Source organism: Urocampus carinirostris, chromosome 13, assembly GCF_059441175.1.
Source record: "Urocampus carinirostris isolate Australia breed hairy pipefish chromosome 13, RoL_Ucar_1.0, whole genome shotgun sequence".
Lineage (NCBI taxonomy): Eukaryota > Metazoa > Chordata > Actinopteri > Syngnathiformes > Syngnathidae > Urocampus > Urocampus carinirostris.
The window spans coordinates 36,468,167-36,486,897 of NC_142361.1; the positions used below are offsets into that span (position 1 = coordinate 36,468,167).

The 18,731-nt window shown below is 41.2% G+C and overlaps 1 protein-coding gene across 1 annotated transcript in view; it reads right to left on the minus strand.

The window, feature by feature from the left end:
* nid1a (nidogen 1a) overlaps positions 1 to 18,731 on the minus strand; it is a 64,000-nt gene that overhangs the window by 38,074 nt on the left and 7,195 nt on the right. Inside the window, exons 2-7 of the mRNA XM_088351688.1 lie at positions 16,845 to 17,141; positions 14,197 to 14,423; positions 8,786 to 9,123; positions 8,585 to 8,725; positions 5,678 to 5,929; positions 727 to 927 (exon numbers count right to left, since the gene is read on the minus strand). Coding sequence (XP_088207814.1) covers positions 727 to 927; positions 5,678 to 5,929; positions 8,585 to 8,725; positions 8,786 to 9,123; positions 14,197 to 14,423; positions 16,845 to 17,141 — 1,456 coding nt within the window. The remainder of the gene's footprint in view (positions 1 to 726; positions 928 to 5,677; positions 5,930 to 8,584; positions 8,726 to 8,785; positions 9,124 to 14,196; positions 14,424 to 16,844; positions 17,142 to 18,731) is intronic.

The following is an 18,731-nucleotide window of genomic DNA, read 5'->3' on the forward strand; positions in this document are numbered from 1 at the left end:
TTTTAGCGACTAGTGCAAATAATAAAGGCAAAGTATATTTTAACACAATTTGTTTTACAGTATTTCAGACTGATAGTTTTTCAAATTTTACTAGGGCAAGTGTATAACAGTAAATGCTAACAACGCTATCGGCTAATGCTAGTGTCAGAGAGACGGCCTTGTTATTCGTAACGAGCGGTCGTAATGCTAGCATTAGCGTATAGCTTCTGTAAAGCTAGCGTTAGCATCTAGCAATCACATTGTTAAAGCCGGTATAACTCCGCTAGCTTCACTTAGTTACAATGTGAAATATGATGTTTTTTCAACCCCTCTTTCCACAAAATGGCGTCCCTAGCTTACATTTTCAAGTTACGGTGTTGAATATGATTTTGTTTTAATAGGCGAATGTTAGCAATTTCATTTAGCGCAGATAAAATAATCAAATTATATTTTAACTCTATATCTATTTTTAGAATATTAGCCTTTTGATATTTTAAACATTTTAATTGAAAAAGCATGTCACAGCAAATGCTAACATCATTATCCGCTAATGCTAGTTCTAAGGAGACAAGGTCAGCGAGAGACTAGCGGCCGCAATGTTAGCATTAGCACATATCTTCAGTGAAGCTAGCATTCGCATGTAGCGATCACTTTGTAAAAGCCGCTAAAACCTAGCTAGCTTCTCTTTACGTTGTTGATTTTTTTTTCCCGCCAAATTTTTTTTTTAGTGAGTGGGCGTGTACTTACGGTTGCTGCCGTACTGGTAAATCTCGGAGTAGGGCTCCACCTGCACGGTAGAATCTCGAGGAACTTCGGGAACTCGTCCCTCCATGGTGGTGCTAACCGCTAAGTGGTCGTGTTCGTCGATGCCTTTAAACTCTTGCCTGATGGTTAGCTTTTCGTTGCCGGGGAGGAAGGTGACTTCGGCCTGCCGTGTGAACACGCCCCCTAAGAGGCGGGGCAAAGGGGTTAACAGACACGCCCCCTTGGGTATAATTGAGGTCATTTAGCAATTGCAACGGTAGCCGCCAATGCTAGTACCCCTTCCGTGACAATAGCATTAACAGCTAATGCTATTCCTGTAAACATTAGCTGCGAATGCTATCGTCAACTTTTAAAAGACTAGCATTAGCCACTAGCAGCAATGCTAGCATTAACAGACACGCCCCCTTGGGTATAATTAAGGTCCTTTGGCAATTGCAACGGTAGCCGCTAATGCTAGTACCCCTTCTGTGACAATAGCATTAACAGCTAATGCTAATCCTGTAAACATTAGCTGCGAATGCTATCGCCAACTTTTAAAAGACTAGCATTAGCCACTAGCAACAATGCATTGTTAACAGACACGCCCCCTTGGGTATAATTGAGGTCATTTAGCAATTGCAACGGTAGCTGCTAATGCTAGTACCCCTTCCGTGACGATAGCATTAACAGCTAATGCTATTCCTATAACCATTAACTGCGGATGCTATCATCAACTTTCACAAGACAAGCATTAGCCACTAGCAGCAATGCTAGCATTGTTAACAGACACGCCCCATTGGGTATCATTGAGGTCCGCTGGCAATTGCAACGGTAGCCGCTAACGCTAGTACCCCTTCCGTGACAATAGCATTAACAGCTAATGCTATTCCTGTAAACATTAGCTGCGAATGCTATCGTCAACTTTTAAAAGACTAGCATTAGCCACTAGCAGCAATGCTAGCATTAACAGACACGCCCCCTTGGGTATAATTGAGGTCATTTGGCAATTGCAACGGTAGCCGCTAATGCTAGTACCCCTTCCGCAACAATAGCATTAACAGCTAATGCTATTCCTGTTAACATTAGCTGCGAATGCTATCGTCAACTTTTACAAGACTAGCATTAGCCACTAGCAGCAATGCTAGCATTCTTAACAGACACGCCCCCTTGGGTATATCTAGGTCTTTTGGCAGTTGCAACGGTAGCCGCTAACGCTAGTACCCCTTCCGTGACAATAGCATTAACAGCTAATGCTATTCCTGTAACCATTAGCTGTGAATGCTATCATCAACTTTCACAAGACAAGCATTAGCCACTAGCAGCAATGCTAGCATTGTTAACAGACACGCCCCCTTGGGTATCATTGAGGTCCGCTGGCAATTGCAACGGTAGCCGCTAATGCTAGTACCCCTTCCGTGACGATAGCATTAACAGCTAATGCTAATCCTGTAAACATTAGCTGCAAATGCTATCATCATCTTTTACAAGACGAGCATTAGCCACTAGCAGCAATGCTAGCATTGTTAACAGACACGCCCCCTTGGGTATAATTGAGGTCATTTAGCAATTGCAACGGTAGCCACTAATGCTAGTACCCCTTCCGTGACGATAGCATTAACAGCTAATGCTATTCCTGTAAACATTAGCTGCGAAAGTTATCGTCAACTTTTACAAGACTAGCATTAACCACTAGCAGCAATGCTAGCATTCTTAACAGACACGTCCCCTTGGGTATATTGAGGTCTTTTGGCAATTGCAACGGTAGCCGCTAACGCTAGTACCCCTTCCGTGACAATAGCATTAACAGCTAATGCTATTCCTGTAACCATTAGCTGTGAATGCTATCATCAACTTTCACAAGACAAGCATTAGCCACTAGCAGCAATGCTAGCATTGTTAACAGACACGCCCCATTGGGTATCATTGAGGTCCGCTGGCAATTGCAACGGTAGCCGCTAATGCTAGTACCCTTTCTGTGACAATAGCATTAACAGCTAATGCTATTCCTGTAAACATTAGCTGCGAATGCTATCGCCAACTTTTAAAAGACTAGCATTAGCCACTAGCAGCAATGCTAGCATTAACAGACACGCCCCCTTGGGTATAATTGAGGTCTGCTGGCAATTGCAACGGTAGCCGCTAACGCTAGTACCCCTTCCGTGACGATAGCATTAACAGCTAATGCTATTCCTGTAAAGATTAGCTGCGAATGCTATCGTCAACTTTTACAAGACTAGCATTAGCCACTAGCAGCAATGCTAGCATTAACAGACACGCCCCCTTGGGTATAATTGCGGTCCTTTGGCAATTGCGACGGTAGCCGCTAATGCTAGTACCCCTTCCGTGACAATAGCATTAACAGCTAATGCTATTCCTGTAACCATTAGCTGTGAATGCTATCATCAACTTTCACAAGACAAGCATTAGCCACTAGCAGCAATGCTAGCATTGTTAACAGACACGCCCCCTTGGGTATCATTGAGGTCCGCTGGCAATTGCAACGGTAGCCGCTAATGCTAGTACCCCTTCCGTGACGATAGCATTAACAGCTAATGCTAATCCTGTAAACATTAGCTGCAAATGCTATCATCATCTTTTACAAGACGAGCATTAGCCACTAGCAGCAATGCTAGCATTGTTAACAGACACGCCCCCTTGGGTATAATTGAGGTCATTTAGCAATTGCAACGGTAGCCACTAATGCTAGTACCCCTTCCGTGACGATAGCATTAACAGCTAATGCTATTCCTGTAAACATTAGCTGCGAAAGTTATCGTCAACTTTTACAAGACTAGCATTAGCCACTAGCAGCAATGCTAGCATTCTTAACAGACACGTCCCCTTGGGTATATTGAGGTCTTTTGGCAATTGCAACGGTAGCCGCTAACGCTAGTACCCCTTCCGTGACAATAGCATTAACAGCTAATGCTATTCCTGTAACCATTAGCTGTGAATGCTATCATCAACTTTCACAAGACAAGCATTAGCCACTAGCAGCAATGCTAGCATTGTTAACAGACACGCCCCATTGGGTATCATTGAGGTCCGCTGGCAATTGCAACGGTAGCCGCTAATGCTAGTACCCTTTCTGTGACAATAGCATTAACAGCTAATGCTATTCCTGTAAACATTAGCTGCGAATGCTATCGCCAACTTTTAAAAGACTAGCATTAGCCACTAGCAGCAATGCTAGCATTAACAGACACGCCCCCTTGGGTATAATTGAGGTCTGCTGGCAATTGCAACGGTAGCCGCTAACGCTAGTACCCCTTCCGTGACGATAGCATTAACAGCTAATGCTATTCCTGTAAAGATTAGCTGCGAATGCTATCGTCAACTTTTACAAGACTAGCATTAGCCACTAGCAGCAATGCTAGCATTAACAGACACGCCCCCTTGGGTATAATTGCGGTCCTTTGGCAATTGCGACGGTAGCCGCTAATGCTAGTACCCCTTCCGTGACAATAGCATTAACAGCTAATGCTATTCCTGTAAACATTAGCTGCGAATGCTATCGCCAACTTTTAAAAGACTAGCATTAGCCACTAGCAGCAATGCATTGTTAACAGACACGCCCCCTTGGGTATAATTGAGGTCCTTTGGCAATTGCAACGGTAGCCGCTAATGCTAGTACCCCTTCCGTGACGATAGCATTAACAGCTAATGCTAGTCCGGTAAACATTAGCTGCGAATGCTATCGTCAACTTTTACAAGACTAGCATTAGCCACTAGCAGAAGCAATGCTAGCATTACTAACTCTGCAACACTAGCATCAATGACGGGGTAGTTGCATTAGCGGCTTTATTCATATTCCCGGGACACAATATTAATTAGAATACCTAGACTAGATGAAATTGTTTTTAATTATAACAGTTATAAAGTAGTTATAATGGAATAAATAATATTACTCAAAATAAATTAAAAGAAGGATAGAGTAAAACCATCGTATCAAAATTTGGAACCGATGCTACGTGACAAATCCAGCTGCTAATGGTAGTGTTAGCAGCTAGCGTTTACAGGATTAGCAATTACAACTAGCGGAAGAAATGCTAGCATTAGAAACTTTGCAACTCCCGCCAAAAAAATCTATTCATTGGAACACTTGGACTGGAGATTTTTTTTTTAAATTTTATTTATAAATATAGATATATTTGGAAGAATATAATTAAAACAAAACAAATAAAACAGAAATGTCATTAAATCAATTGTTTTTTTTAGAAGAAAATATTTCTTTTTTGAATTAAAAAAAACTAAAAAAAACAATTTAAAACAAAAATATGGTGAACGAATGGTTTTATAACAACATATTTCAAATTAAATTTGATTTCTAAAAGTTTTAGTAGAAAATGATTATAAAATTAATATTGATTTGAAAAAAAAGAAAAAAATACATTGTAAAAATATATATGTATAGTATAGCACAAAAGCAGTTGCATTACAAGGCTAGCCACTAATGCTAGCACCTCACCCAAGACGTTAGCATTAGCAGCTAGTGCTACTAGCCTTAGGAGCTAGCGGAAGCTATGCGACATTAACAACCTTGCAATGCTAGTTACTTGAAAAATAAACACAGTATTAAATTAAAAATACTGATACAAAATGAATTAAACTTAAAAGAAGGTAAAATAAATATTTATTATCAGACAACGGCCGCTGCATGACATTAGCTGCTAATGCTAGTACCCCGGACATGATAGCATTAGCAGCTAGAGCGAGTTATGCCTCCATTAGCAAAATTTCAACGCGAACAACTTTATTCATTCAATTTAAATAAAAAATACACGTATTTTTAGTAAGAAACAATTAAAACAAAAATAAATTAAAAATGTAAAAAAAAAAGCATTTAAATTATTTTAAGGAGTAAGTAATACAAATAACAAAAAATTAAAAAAAAAAACATTTTAAAAAGGATTTAAAAATAAAAATAAAAGTAAAAAATGCTAAAAATGCCTACCGATAACGCTGAATCCGTTTTTGAAGCCGGGCTGCTGCAGGGCGAACGCCCAGCCGATGATTCCCCCGAGGGCCGAGAGAGGCATGAGCGAGGGTCCCAGGGCCCCGGGGACGTCGCTGATGGCCACGTAGGAGCGCCCGTCGTTCACCACCACGTACGAGTGCAAATCGTTGCCCGCAAAACGCTCCGGCGTCAAAGAATCGCCCACGTACACCGAACCGTGCACTTTGCCGTTCATTCGCTGCGGTTTGCCTGTACATCGGAACACCGCTTATTATTTTCCTCATCATCGTTATCACTAACATAATTATCATTATCATTATCAGTAGTGTCTGAGATTGCTCCTGGTAAACTATTGGGCTAAAAACACTCAACCGCTTAGGTTGACAATGCCACTAAAAGCACACTGATAAATGCTTAAAGTCACAGTGTGAAATGATTCACCACTAGAGGGCGTTGTTGCTTAGAATAGAGCTAAAGCGAAAAAGCGAACTACGGAAGCCTAAAGGGTAGCACTTGGCAATCCTCTGAAGTTTACGTCTCTTTTTTCTGAATTTCAGCCAGTGACAGAATATGAATCCCCACGAGTGACAGCAAAGGACCAGGCAAGCTTGAAACACCCGAAGCGCCTGAAAAGAGCCAATAGCTAGAGTTGGTCAGAGCTGGTCTAACTGCCTAACATTAGCAGCTAACCAGAGAAGCTACTAAAAAGGCCAGTAAAAGACTGCAAAAGCAAACTGTATTAACAAGGAGCAGCTGCATTAAAAAAACAGCAAGCCATAACCTGCACCCGAGTGGCTGATGTGAGTGGCTAGAGAAGGAAACAGTAGAAAAAAATGAAAGATGACAAGCACCATATAGCCGTATCTCAGAGCTCAGCAAGTGATACTGAAGGATGAAGTAGAAACACGTAACACTAACGATACCGGCAGGACAAAGCCTGCACCCAAGTGGCTGATGTGAGTGGCTAGAGAAAGAAACAGTAGAAAAAAATAAAAGATGACAAGCACCATATAGCCATATCTCAGAGCTCAGCAAGTGATACTGAGGGATGAAGTAGAAGCACGTAACACTAACAATACCGGCAGGACAAAGCCTGCACCCAAGTGGCTGATGTGAGTGGCTAGAGAAGGAAACTGTAGAAAAAAATGAAAGATGACAAGCACTATATAGCCATATTTCAGAGCTCAGCAAGTGATACTGAGGGATGAAGTAGAAGCACGTAACACTAACGATACCGGCAGGACAAAGCCTGCAACCGAGTGGCTGATGTGAGTGGCTAGAGAAGGAAGCAGTGGAAAAAAATGAAAGATGACAAGCACCATAGAGCCATATCTCAGAGCTCAGCAAGTGATACTGAAGGATGAAGTAGAAGCACGTAACACTAACGATACCGGCAGGACAAAGCCTGCACCCAAGTGGCTGATGTGAGTGGCTAGAGAAGGAAGCAGTAGATAAAAATAAAAGATGACAAGCACCATATAGCCATATCTCAGAGCTCAGCAAGTGATACTGAGGGATGAAGTAGAAGCACGTAACACTAACGATACCGGCAGGACAAAGCCTGCACCCAAGTGGCTGATGTGATTGGCTAGAGAAGGAAGCAGTAGAAAAAAATAAAAGATGACAAGCACCATAGAGCCGTATCTCAGAGCTCAGCAAGTGATACTGAAGGATGAAGTAGAAGCACGTAACACTAACAATACCGTCAGGACAAAGCCTGCACCCAAGTGGCTGATGTGATTGGCTAGAGAAGGAAGCAGTAGAAAAAAATAAAAGATGACAAGCACCATAGAGCCGTATCTCAGAGCTCAGCAAGTGATACTGAAGGATGAAGTAGAAGCACGTAACACTAACAATACCGTCAGGACAAAGCCTGCACCCAAGTGGCTGATGTGATTGGCTAGAGAAGGAAGCAGTGGGAAAAAAATGGAAGATGACAAGTGACAGATAGCTGTATCTCAGAGCTCAGCAAGTAGTTCTGAAGGATGTAGCAGAAGCGGCTATCACTAACAATACCTACAAGCCACAGCCTGCACCCGAGTGGCTAGTGAGAGTGGCTAGAGAAGGAAGCAGTGGAAAAAAATGGAAGATGAAAAGCTCCACATAGCCGTATCTTAGAGCTCAGCAAGTGATTCTGAAGGTTAAAGGAGAAGCAGCTCACACAAACAATACCTCCAAGCCATAGCCTGCACCCGAGTGGCTAGTGAGAGTGGCTAGAGAAGGAAGCAGTGGAAAAAAATGGAAGATGAAAAGCGACACAAATCCGTATCTTAGAGCTCAGCAAGTGATTCTGAAGGATAAAGGAGAAGCAGCTCACACAAACAATACCTCTAAGCCATAGCCTGCCCCCAAGTGGCTAGTGAGAGTGGCTAAAGAAGGAAGCAGTGAAAAAAAGGAAAAAGCACATATGATAGGACCGAGCAACATTTGCCTCTGTTAGCAGTTGTGACAGGTGAGTGACGTCGAAGGGCAAAACAGAAGCTGCTGACAAAAACAAAAGTGGCTAGCAATAATCCATAGCCTGACTTGAGTGGCTGGAGAAGAAAACTGAGAAAAAAAAGTGTAAGATGCCTCAATCCCACAACTCAAGGACGTTCAGCTTTGGAATGCAAGTGACTTTGAAGAACAATCATGGCACGCCATAGTAAAACGTGGGTGGCTAGAGAAGGAAACAGTGTGAAAAAAGTGGAATCAAAATATTTATTTTGGTATAGAAACTATATCACATCAAAATTACTGATGTAACTACACCAGTTAAGGGTTTCGGTACCAAGAAAATTAGCATTATTAGCATTATTTTAAGCTATTGATAGTAGTAGTAATGAGTATAGTCGCTGAAAACATTTGTTATCAAAACATCCCATAGTATTAAACAAAATAATAATAAATATAACGTTGCCATACCCTCCGCAACACACTGTATCCCGTTGCCGTAGAAACCGGGTCTGCAGTGACAACAATACCCGGTGGAATGATCCTTGCAGTCGGCAAACTGGGAACACTTTTTCCTGTTGTTAGCGCATGTGCCCAGGTTGTACGCGAAAACTACAAAAAAAATAAGTATTATTACAAATGGATAGATGAAAACATGGGGTCCCGACTCACCGTCCACTTCGAGGTCGGTATCGTCCACTTCCACCACTTCCTGTCCGTCGGGTCTTCGGGGCTGGTATTGGACCGGGTCCACTTGGATGGGGTCCACTCCGATGGGGTCCACAGGGATAGGGTCCACTGCGATGGGGTCCTCGAAAGGCGGGTACACTACCACCTGCTGGCCGTTGGTGTAAATGCCGTTCCTTGATTCGTCCTCTGCCCCGCTGGCGATTTCAGGGGGCGGGGCCTCGGAGGGGGCCACGGTGACTTCGCCGGGGGCCACGTTGGTGAAATAAGGGGACGTTCCGATTTCGTAGACCCAGACTCCTCGAAGACCGGAGTTGGTCTGCCTGCGAGGGAGAGGGGGGAGCATCATTAAATTGTCTCCTAAAGGCACAGCATGTTTAAGAGCAGGAAAATCTGCACAGTAGAGAATATAATTTTTCAAACAAATTAAATATGAACCCCAAAAACATGATATAAAAAAATTGATGTGAAACTAAACATAAAAAATAAATGGAATAATATATATAAATACCCGGTATATTATCAACTGTGACTTAAAGGCACAGCATGTTTAAGAACAGGAAAATCTGCAGAGTAAAAAATATTATTTTTGCAAGTAAAAAAACCTGATTCAAACAAATTAAATATGAACCCTAAAAACATGATTTAAAAAACATGTGGAACTAAACATAAAAATAAATAGAATAATATATATAAAAATACCCTATATATATTATCAACTGTGACTTAAAGGCACAGCATGTTTAAGAACAGGAAAATCTGCACAGTAGAGAATATTATCTTTGTAAGTAAAAACCTGATTCAAACAAATTAAATATGAACCCTAAAAACATGATATCAAAAAAAATTGATGTGGAACTAAACATAAAAAATAAATATAATAATATATATAAAAATACCCTATTCTTTATCAATTGTGACTTAAAGGCACAGCATGTTTAAGAACAGGAAAATCTGCACAGTAGAGAATATTATTTTTGCAAGTAAAAAAACCTGATTCAAACAAATTAAAAACCCTAAAAACATGATTTGAAAAAAATGGATGTGGAACTAAACATAAAAAATAGAATAATATATATAAAAACACCCTATATATTATCAATTGTGACTTAAAGGCACAGCATGTTTAAGAGCTGTAGGGCTTTTTTAAAATTGCAAATATTTTACACATATTGCAGTAGTTTGAAGTACATAGTTACCATGTAAATAGAAATAAATACTACTAAAAAACTAAATGTCAAACTTAAAAAAAAAGATTTCAAAAATTAAATGTGGACCTGAATATAAAAATTAATTGAATGATAATACATATGTCATTAGGTTGTTATTTTAAAGGCACAGTGTGTTTAAGAGCAGGTATTTCACAGATGTCACCGTGGTTGAATGCTTGTCCTTACAAAAATAACTACAAAAAAGTGTGTACATGCATGTACTGTATAGTATAAGTCTACAGTTGTATCCATGTATATAAAGTGGATCCAACAGTTGTATCCATCCATATATAGTGTAGGCCCACAGTCGTATCCATATATAAAATGAATTTAACAGTCAAATTTAACAGTTGTATCCATCTTTTCATAGTGTAAGTCCACCGTTTTAGCCATATAATATGGCAGATGCATCAATTGTATCCTTCAACATATAGTGTAACCCCACAATTGTATCCGTCCTTTTATAGTGTAAGTCCACAGTTTCATCCATATAATATGGCAGATGCATCAATTGTATCCTTACACATATAGTGTAACTCCACAGTTGTATCCGTCCTTTTATAGTGTAAGTCCACAGTTTTACCCATATAATATGGCAGATGCATCAATTGTATACTTAAACATATAGTGTAACTCCACAGTTGTATCCGTCCTTTCATAGTGTAAGTCCACAGTTTTAGCCATATAATATGGCGGATGCATCAATTGTATCCTTAAACATATAGTGTAACCCCACAGTTGTATCCGTCCTTTCATAGTGTAAGTCCACCGTTTTAGCCATATAATATGGCAGATGCATCAATTGTATCCTTACACATATAGTGTAACTCCACAGTTGTATCCGTCTTTTCATAGTGTAAGTCCACAGTTTTAGCGGCGGATGCATCAATTGTATCCTTAAACATATAGTGTAACTCCACAGTTGTATCCGTCCTTTCATAGTGTAAGTCCACAGTTTTAGCCATATAATATGGCAGATGCATCAATTGTATCCTTAAACATATAGTGTAACTCCACAGTTGTATCCGTCTTTTCATAGTGTAAGTCCACCGTTTCATCCATATAATATGGCAGATGCATCAATTGTATCCTTACACATAGTGTAACTCCACAGTTGTATCCGTCTTTTCATAGTGTAAGTCCACAGTTTCATCCAGATGCATCAATTGTATCCTTACACATATAGTGTAACTCCACAGTTGTATCCGTCCTTTTATAGTGTAAGTCCACAGTTTTAGCCATATTATATGGCAGATGCATCAATTGTATCCTTAAACATATAGTGTAACTCCACCGTTGTATCCGTCCTTTCATAGTGTAAGTCCACAGTTTTAGCCATATAATATAGCGGATGCATCAATTGTATCCTTAAACATATAGTGTAACTCCACCGTTGTATCCGTCCTTTCATAGTGTAAGTCCACCGTTTCATCCATATAATATAGCGGATGCATAAATTGTATCCTTAAACATAAAGTGTAACTCCACAGTTGTATCCGTCTTTTCATAGTGTAAGTCCACAGTTTCATCCAGATGCATCAATTGTATCCTTACACATATAGTGTAACTCCACAGTTGTATCCGTCCTTTTATAGTGTAAGTCCACAGTTTTAGCCATATTATATGGCAGATGCATCAATTATATCCTTACACATATAGTTTAACTCCACAGTTGTATCCGTCCTTTTATAGTGTAAGTCCACAGTTTTACCCATATAATATGGCAGATGCATCAATTGTATACTTAAACATATAGTGTAACTCCACAGTTGTATCCGTCCTTTCATAGTGTAAGTCCACAGTTTTAGCCATATAATATGGCGGATGCATCAATTGTATCCTTACACATATAGTGTAACTCCACAGTTGTATCCGTCTTTTCATAGTGTAAGTCCACAGTTTTAGCGGCGGATGCATCAATTGTATCCTTAAACATATAGTGTAACCCCACAGTTGTATCCGTCCTTTCATAGTGTAAGTCCACCGTTTTAGCCATATAATATGGCAGATGCATCAATTGTATCCTTACACATATAGTGTAACTCCACAGTTGTATCCGTCTTTTCATAGTGTAAGTCCACAGTTTTAGCGGCGGATGCATCAATTGTATCCTTAAACATATAGTGTAACTCCACAGTTGTATCCGTCCTTTCATAGTGTAAGTCCACAGTTTTAGCCATATAATATGGCAGATGCATCAATTGTATCCTTAAACATATAGTGTAACTCCACAGTTGTATCCGTCTTTTCATAGTGTAAGTCCACCGTTTCATCCATATAATATGGCAGATGCATCAATTGTATCCTTACACATAGTGTAACTCCACAGTTGTATCCGTCTTTTCATAGTGTAAGTCCACAGTTTTAGCGGCGGATGCATCAATTGTATCCTTAAACATATAGTGTAACTCCACAGTTGTATCCGTCCTTTTATAGTGTAAGTCCACAGTTTTAGCCATATAATATAGCGGATGCATCAATTGTATCCTTAAACATATAGTGTAACTCCACCGTTGTATCCGTCCTTTCATAGTGTAAGTCCACCGTTTCATCCATATAATATAGCGGATGCATAAATTGTATCCTTAAACATAAAGTGTAACTCCACAGTTGTATCCGTCTTTTCATAGTGTAAGTCCACAGTTTCATCCAGATGCATCAATTGTATCCTTACACATATAGTGTAACTCCACAGTTGTATCCGTCCTTTTATAGTGTAAGTCCACAGTTTTAGCCATATTATATGGCAGATGCATCAATTATATCCTTACACATATAGTTTAACTCCACAGTTGTATCCGTCCTTTTATAGTGTAAGTCCACAGTTTTAGCCATATTATATGGCAGATGCATCAATTATATCCTTACACATATAGTTTAACTCCACAGTTGTATCCGTCCTTTCATAGTGTAAGTCCACAGTTTTAGCCATATAATATGGCAGATGCATCAATTGTATCCTTAAACATATAGTGTAACTCCACAGTTGTATCCGTCCTTTCGTATTGTAAGTCCACAGTTTTAGCCATATAATATAGCGGATGCATAAATTGTATCCTTAAACATAAAGTGTAACCCCGCAGTTGTATCCGTCCTTTCATAGTGTAAGTCCACAGTTTCATCCAGATGCATCAATTGTATCCTTACACATATAGTGTAACTCCACAGTTGTATCCGTCCTTTTATAGTGTAAGTCCACAGTTTTAGCCATATTATATGGCAGATGCATCAATTGTATCCTTAAACATATAGTGTAACTCCACAGTTGTATCCGTCTTTTCGTAGTGTAAGTCCACAGTTTTAGCCATATAATATAGCGGATGCATCAATTGTATCCTTAAACATATAGTGTAACTCCACAGTTGTATCCGTCCTTTTATAGCGTAAGTCCACAGTTTTAGCCATATAATATGGCAGATGCATCAATTGTATAATTAAACATATAGTGTAACTCCACAGTTGTATCCGTCCTTTTATAGTGTAAGTCCACAGTTTTAGCCATATAATATGGCAGATGCATCAATTGGATACTTAAACATATAGTGTAACCCCACAGTTGTATCCGTCCTTTCATAGTGTAAGTCCACCGTTTCATCCATATAATATGGCAGATGCATCAATTGTATCCTTACACATATAGTGTAACTCCACAGTTGTATCCGTCTTTTCATAGTGTAAGTCCACAGTTTTAGCCATATAATATAGCGGATGCATCAATTGTATCCTTAAACATATAGTGTAACTCCACAGTTGTATCCGTCCTTTCATAGTGTAAGTCCACAGTTTTAGCGGCGGATGCATCAATTGTATCCTTAAACATATAGTGTTACTCCACAGTTGTATCTGTCCTTTTATAGTGTAAGTCTACCGTTTTAGCCCTATAATATGGCAGATGCATCAATTGTATCCTTAAACATATAGTGTTACTCCACAGTTGTATCCGTCCTTTTATAGTGTAAGTCCACAGTTTTAGCCATATATTGCGGCGGATGCATCAATTGTATCCTTAAACATATAGTGTAACTCCACAGTATCAATCCATAAAAATCAGGTGTGGAAATGACCTAATTTTCTCAAATGACGTCCCCCCCCAAACTTCATATTTGTAATTTGATTACTCACAAAATACTAAGATTACGATGCCATTTTTTATAAAAGAATGTATATTGTATATAATACTCTTACTGTGCCAGAGCGCTGACAGAAGCTTCATTATCTTCTGTGGTCCGGTAATAAGGTCCCTGACTGGAAAAGAGGAATCCTCGAACCAGGCCTTTGCTAAAGCCGGCGTGCAAAACGACGCTCTCTCCCCCGACGGGGGCGCTAGTGTACTCGATCCCGTCCGCAGCGTACTGCAGGATCGCGTAAGAAGAAGAGCCCACCGATGCGATGGCCAGTTGGAACGTGTTTCTCTGCAGAGACAAGAAAAAGAAGAATGTATTTTGGGAACAGTACGTTAAATCGTTTTCAGTTTCGGCGTTTTTGCGGAAGTAATTTTCATCAAACGATGAGATAAGGACTGAGATAAGGAACTAGTCATTTCAGAGAGTCTGAGACAGGCTGTTGCACTCTTTTCCTGCTTCCAAAAGAATGTACAATGCGCATGGCTAAAGGAGAGTAACATCATCAAGATGTCTGTTAAAGGCACAGCATGTTTAAGAGCAGAGTAATCAGCACAGTAGGCAAGAGTATGGTAAATAAAAAATATTTCTGGATAAGATAGTATTGAATTTTTTTGCATATGAAATAAAAAATATTGATAATAGAATAAGAATTGTCAGTAAACTGTCATGGTTGCCATGGGGCCAGCTGCGGCTCATTGACAGATTGGCTTTGCGTCTTTTTAAGATCAAAGCTCTCATTTTTCTTTGGTGAGTCCGTCAACAAACCTCTGCCCCACAAAACGTGAGTTCTGACTCGGTCTTGTTTTCCTATTGGTACTTCCTGTCCGGTATTGTTCCCGTTTATTTTGTCCTGTTAAATATCGATTTCCAGTTTCGTTCCCGTCTAGTTTGTCCTGTTTATTTTCGATATTCTGTTTCATTAACTATCCTGTCTCTAACGTCCCGTATCGACCCCATCTGTCCGATATCGATCTCGTCGGCCTCTGGCTTCCTATCGTTTCAAGCCAGACTGCTGCCTTATGTGCATGACTCCCCATTTCCCGTAAAGTGAAAGGCTTGTGTGAGACGTCACGCGTTTGGGTCCTGATCCTGTTTCGGTTCTTGACAGTAGAGGTATTACAAATAACTATAAATACATTATTGAAGACAGATATTTATTTATATTTCATCTTCAGAAACACATTTCTGTGTACCTGATGTGAAGTTTAGTCTACTCTAAATAACTGACATTCTGTATTCTGTTTTTGTTTGTTTGACACATTGCACCACTTGCACCGCAACTTAGACCTGCTTTTAGTGCAGGTTTTGATGTTTACGTGTAAAACACATAGTGTCCTGTCTGTTTCCTGTTGTCAACCTCAGTGAATACTAGGAAAGCCTTTTTCAACCCTGACTCCCACCTGTGCCTTTTTTGCTCCAGTCTGTCTCCGGCTACGACCCGTTTTGCTCCAAACCACGTCTGTTCTCCCATACCGGCTTACGACCTCTTTTGTCCCCGACTACATCTATTCTCCCGTTCCGGATTACGACCTCTTTTTGTCCCCGACTACGTCTACTCTCCCGTTCTGGCTACCGACCCGGTTTGTACCTGAGAACTATGCCACTTACACCACAACTTAGACCTGATTTTACCTGATCTTAGGCCTAATCTACAGCCAGCCACCAAACAAAGGTTTAAGGAAAGCCTTTTTCAACCCTGACTCCCACCTGTCCCTTTTTTGCTCCCGTCTGTCTCCGGCTACGACCCGTTTTGCTCCTAACCACGTCTGTTCTCCCGTCCCGGCTTACGACCTCTTTTGTCACCAACTACATCTATTCTCCTGTTCTGGATTACGACCTCTTTTTGTCCCCGACTACGTCTACTCTCCCGTTCTGGCTACCGACCCGGTTTGTACCTGAGAACTATGCCACTTGCACCACAACTTAGACCTGATTTTACCTGATCTTAGGTCTAATCTACAGCCAGCCACCAAACAAAGGTTTAAGGAAAGCCTTTTTCAACCCTGACTCCCACCTGTCCTTTTTTTGCTCCCGTCTGTCTCCGGCTACGACCCGTTTTGCTCCAAACCACGTCTGTTCTCCCGTCCCGGCTTACGACCTCTTTTGTCCCCGACTGCATCTATTCTCCCGTCCCGGATTACGACCTCTTTTTGTCCCTGACTACATCTACTCTCCCGTTCTGGCTTACGACTCACTTTCGACCCCGACCACGTCTTGCTCTCCCAGTCCTGGCTACCGACCGGGTTTGTACCTGATATTTTTGAACTATGCCACTTGCACCCCAACTTAGACCTGCTTTTAGTGCAGGTTTTGATGTTTACGTGTAAAACACATAGTGTCCTGTCTGTTTCCTGTTGTCAACCTCAGTGAATACTAGGAAAGCCTTTTTCAACCCTGACTCCCACCTGTGCCTTTTTTGCTCCAGTCTGTCTCCGGCTACGACCCGTTTTGCTCCAAACCACGTCTGTTCTCCCATACCGGCTTACGACCTCTTTTGTCCCCGACTACATCTACTCTCCTGTTCTGGCTTACGACTCGCTTTTCGACCCCGACCACGTCTTGCTCTCCCAGTCCTGGCTACCGACCCGGTTTGTACCTGAGAATTTTAAACTATGCCACTTGCACCACAACTTAGACCTTATCTACAGCCAGCCACCAAACAAAGTTTTAAGCATTTTAAACTCCACTTTAAAGTCTGTATTTTCCTACTTTCTTATCGCCGCCATCTTGGGCGTGGTCCTTCGGGGCGACGTTCACCCAGGTGACGACCACCACGTGGGTGGGGTTCACTTCCTGGTCGTCCGGAAAAGCCCGATTGATGTGCCGGGCGGCCCGAGTCAGCACGTCCGGGTTTTCGTCCTCCCGGAAAAAAACTTTTCCCACCCCGTCTCCCGTGTCCAGGTCTCCGTGCAGGGCGGCCATCATCCCGAAGGGGGCGGGCATTTTTCCCAGGTAGGTGGACTCGCTCTTGGGCTGGGCCGTGGCCACGAAGCCGTTCGTGTTGACCTGGAACAAAAACGGGACACGTGATAAAACTGAGAAGCGCTTTGTTCATGGAAACTGGGGCGGACACGTGGAAAATAATGGGGGTCCCACGTGCCCTCCACCCCACACACACTTTGATGTGGACCCCAGACTCATTAGGCTAATGATGCCTAGCGCCGATGAACACAGGATGCATTGGGACGAAAACACACTCAGACAACGTATAATTATATGTAGAGCTTAAAACCTTATATTCCGTCTTTTTTTTTTTTAAACGTCAGGACCAGAGACAGGACCCATTCGCGTAACGTTTCTCACAGTTTTATTGGGAAGAAGGAAAAGGAGTGTACACACGATCCGGAGTAGTTTGCTCAGACGCGGAAGTGGGACTTCTTTGGCAAGCGATGGCGGTGTCGGGAACAGAAAAAGTCGAAAGCCAGGAGAGGAGAATAGACGTGGTCGAGAACAAAAACGGGTCGTAGTTCGGGACGGGAGAGCAGACTTGGTCGAGATCAAAACAGGTCGTAACGGGTGACAAAATAGGAGCAGGCGAAAAAGGCCGCAAAAAAAACTGAGATTTGCAGACGGACCGACAAAAGGGGACTGGCAGGGCAGAGTTTAAATACTGACAGGGAGCCAATCTGTCAACAAGCTGCAGCTGGCGCCCACGGGCGGGGCCAATTGGGCTCAATGGCAATGGCATGACAGAAACATGATTTCCAAAAATGTAAATGTGGAACTTGAAAAACATGATTTTAAAAATGTTAGATCTGGACTAAATAGACGAAAATATCAAAATAAATAGTAATAATACATAGGGTCGGTTCGCTGTATCCCTTTGTCTTGGGCAACTACAGCCATCGCTCTCCAGACCAACATTTAAACATCATCAATCGCCCCTTAAAGGCACAGTGTTTAAGAGTATTGACATGAAATGACATCTGCATTTCTATAGCGCTTTTCAAGTCAATGACTTCCCAAAGCGCTTTACAATGTGCTCCACATTTCCCAATAGCGGCCTTGCAGTAAGGCGCTAACCTGCTTATTGGGGGTATTAGGGGTACAGTGTCTTACCCAAGGACACTTCGACATCTAACACGGACGAGCCGGGATTCGAACTGGGATCCCTTGATCCCAAGACGAGCGCTCTACCTCCTGAGCTACTGCCGCCCTGACATCCGCATGGTAGTTTAATTGGGAAAAAAAATCACAGATGTTTCCATGGTTTGAGATTTGGTAATTATAAAGTAAACAGAAGTCAAACTAAATACTGTAAGTAAAAACATGTTCAAAAAACTTCAATGTAGGCCTTAAGAACACACGATGACAAAAATGTTGGCGCAGACCTTACAAAAAAGAAACAGAATTGATCCATATACACATTCTCAATTGTCACTTAAAGGCACAGCATGTTTAAGAGCAGGGAAATGTGCACAGTGTGTCCTATTTGAACTGTGAATATTTCACACATGTTACCGTTATTTGACATTTGTGGTAACAATATAAATAGAGGTGAAAATAAACCCGAAAATTCAAAAAAACACGATTGAACCTAATTAAATATGGACTTTAAAAATATAACTGAAAAAAAAAGAGATGAGCCTGCTTTGT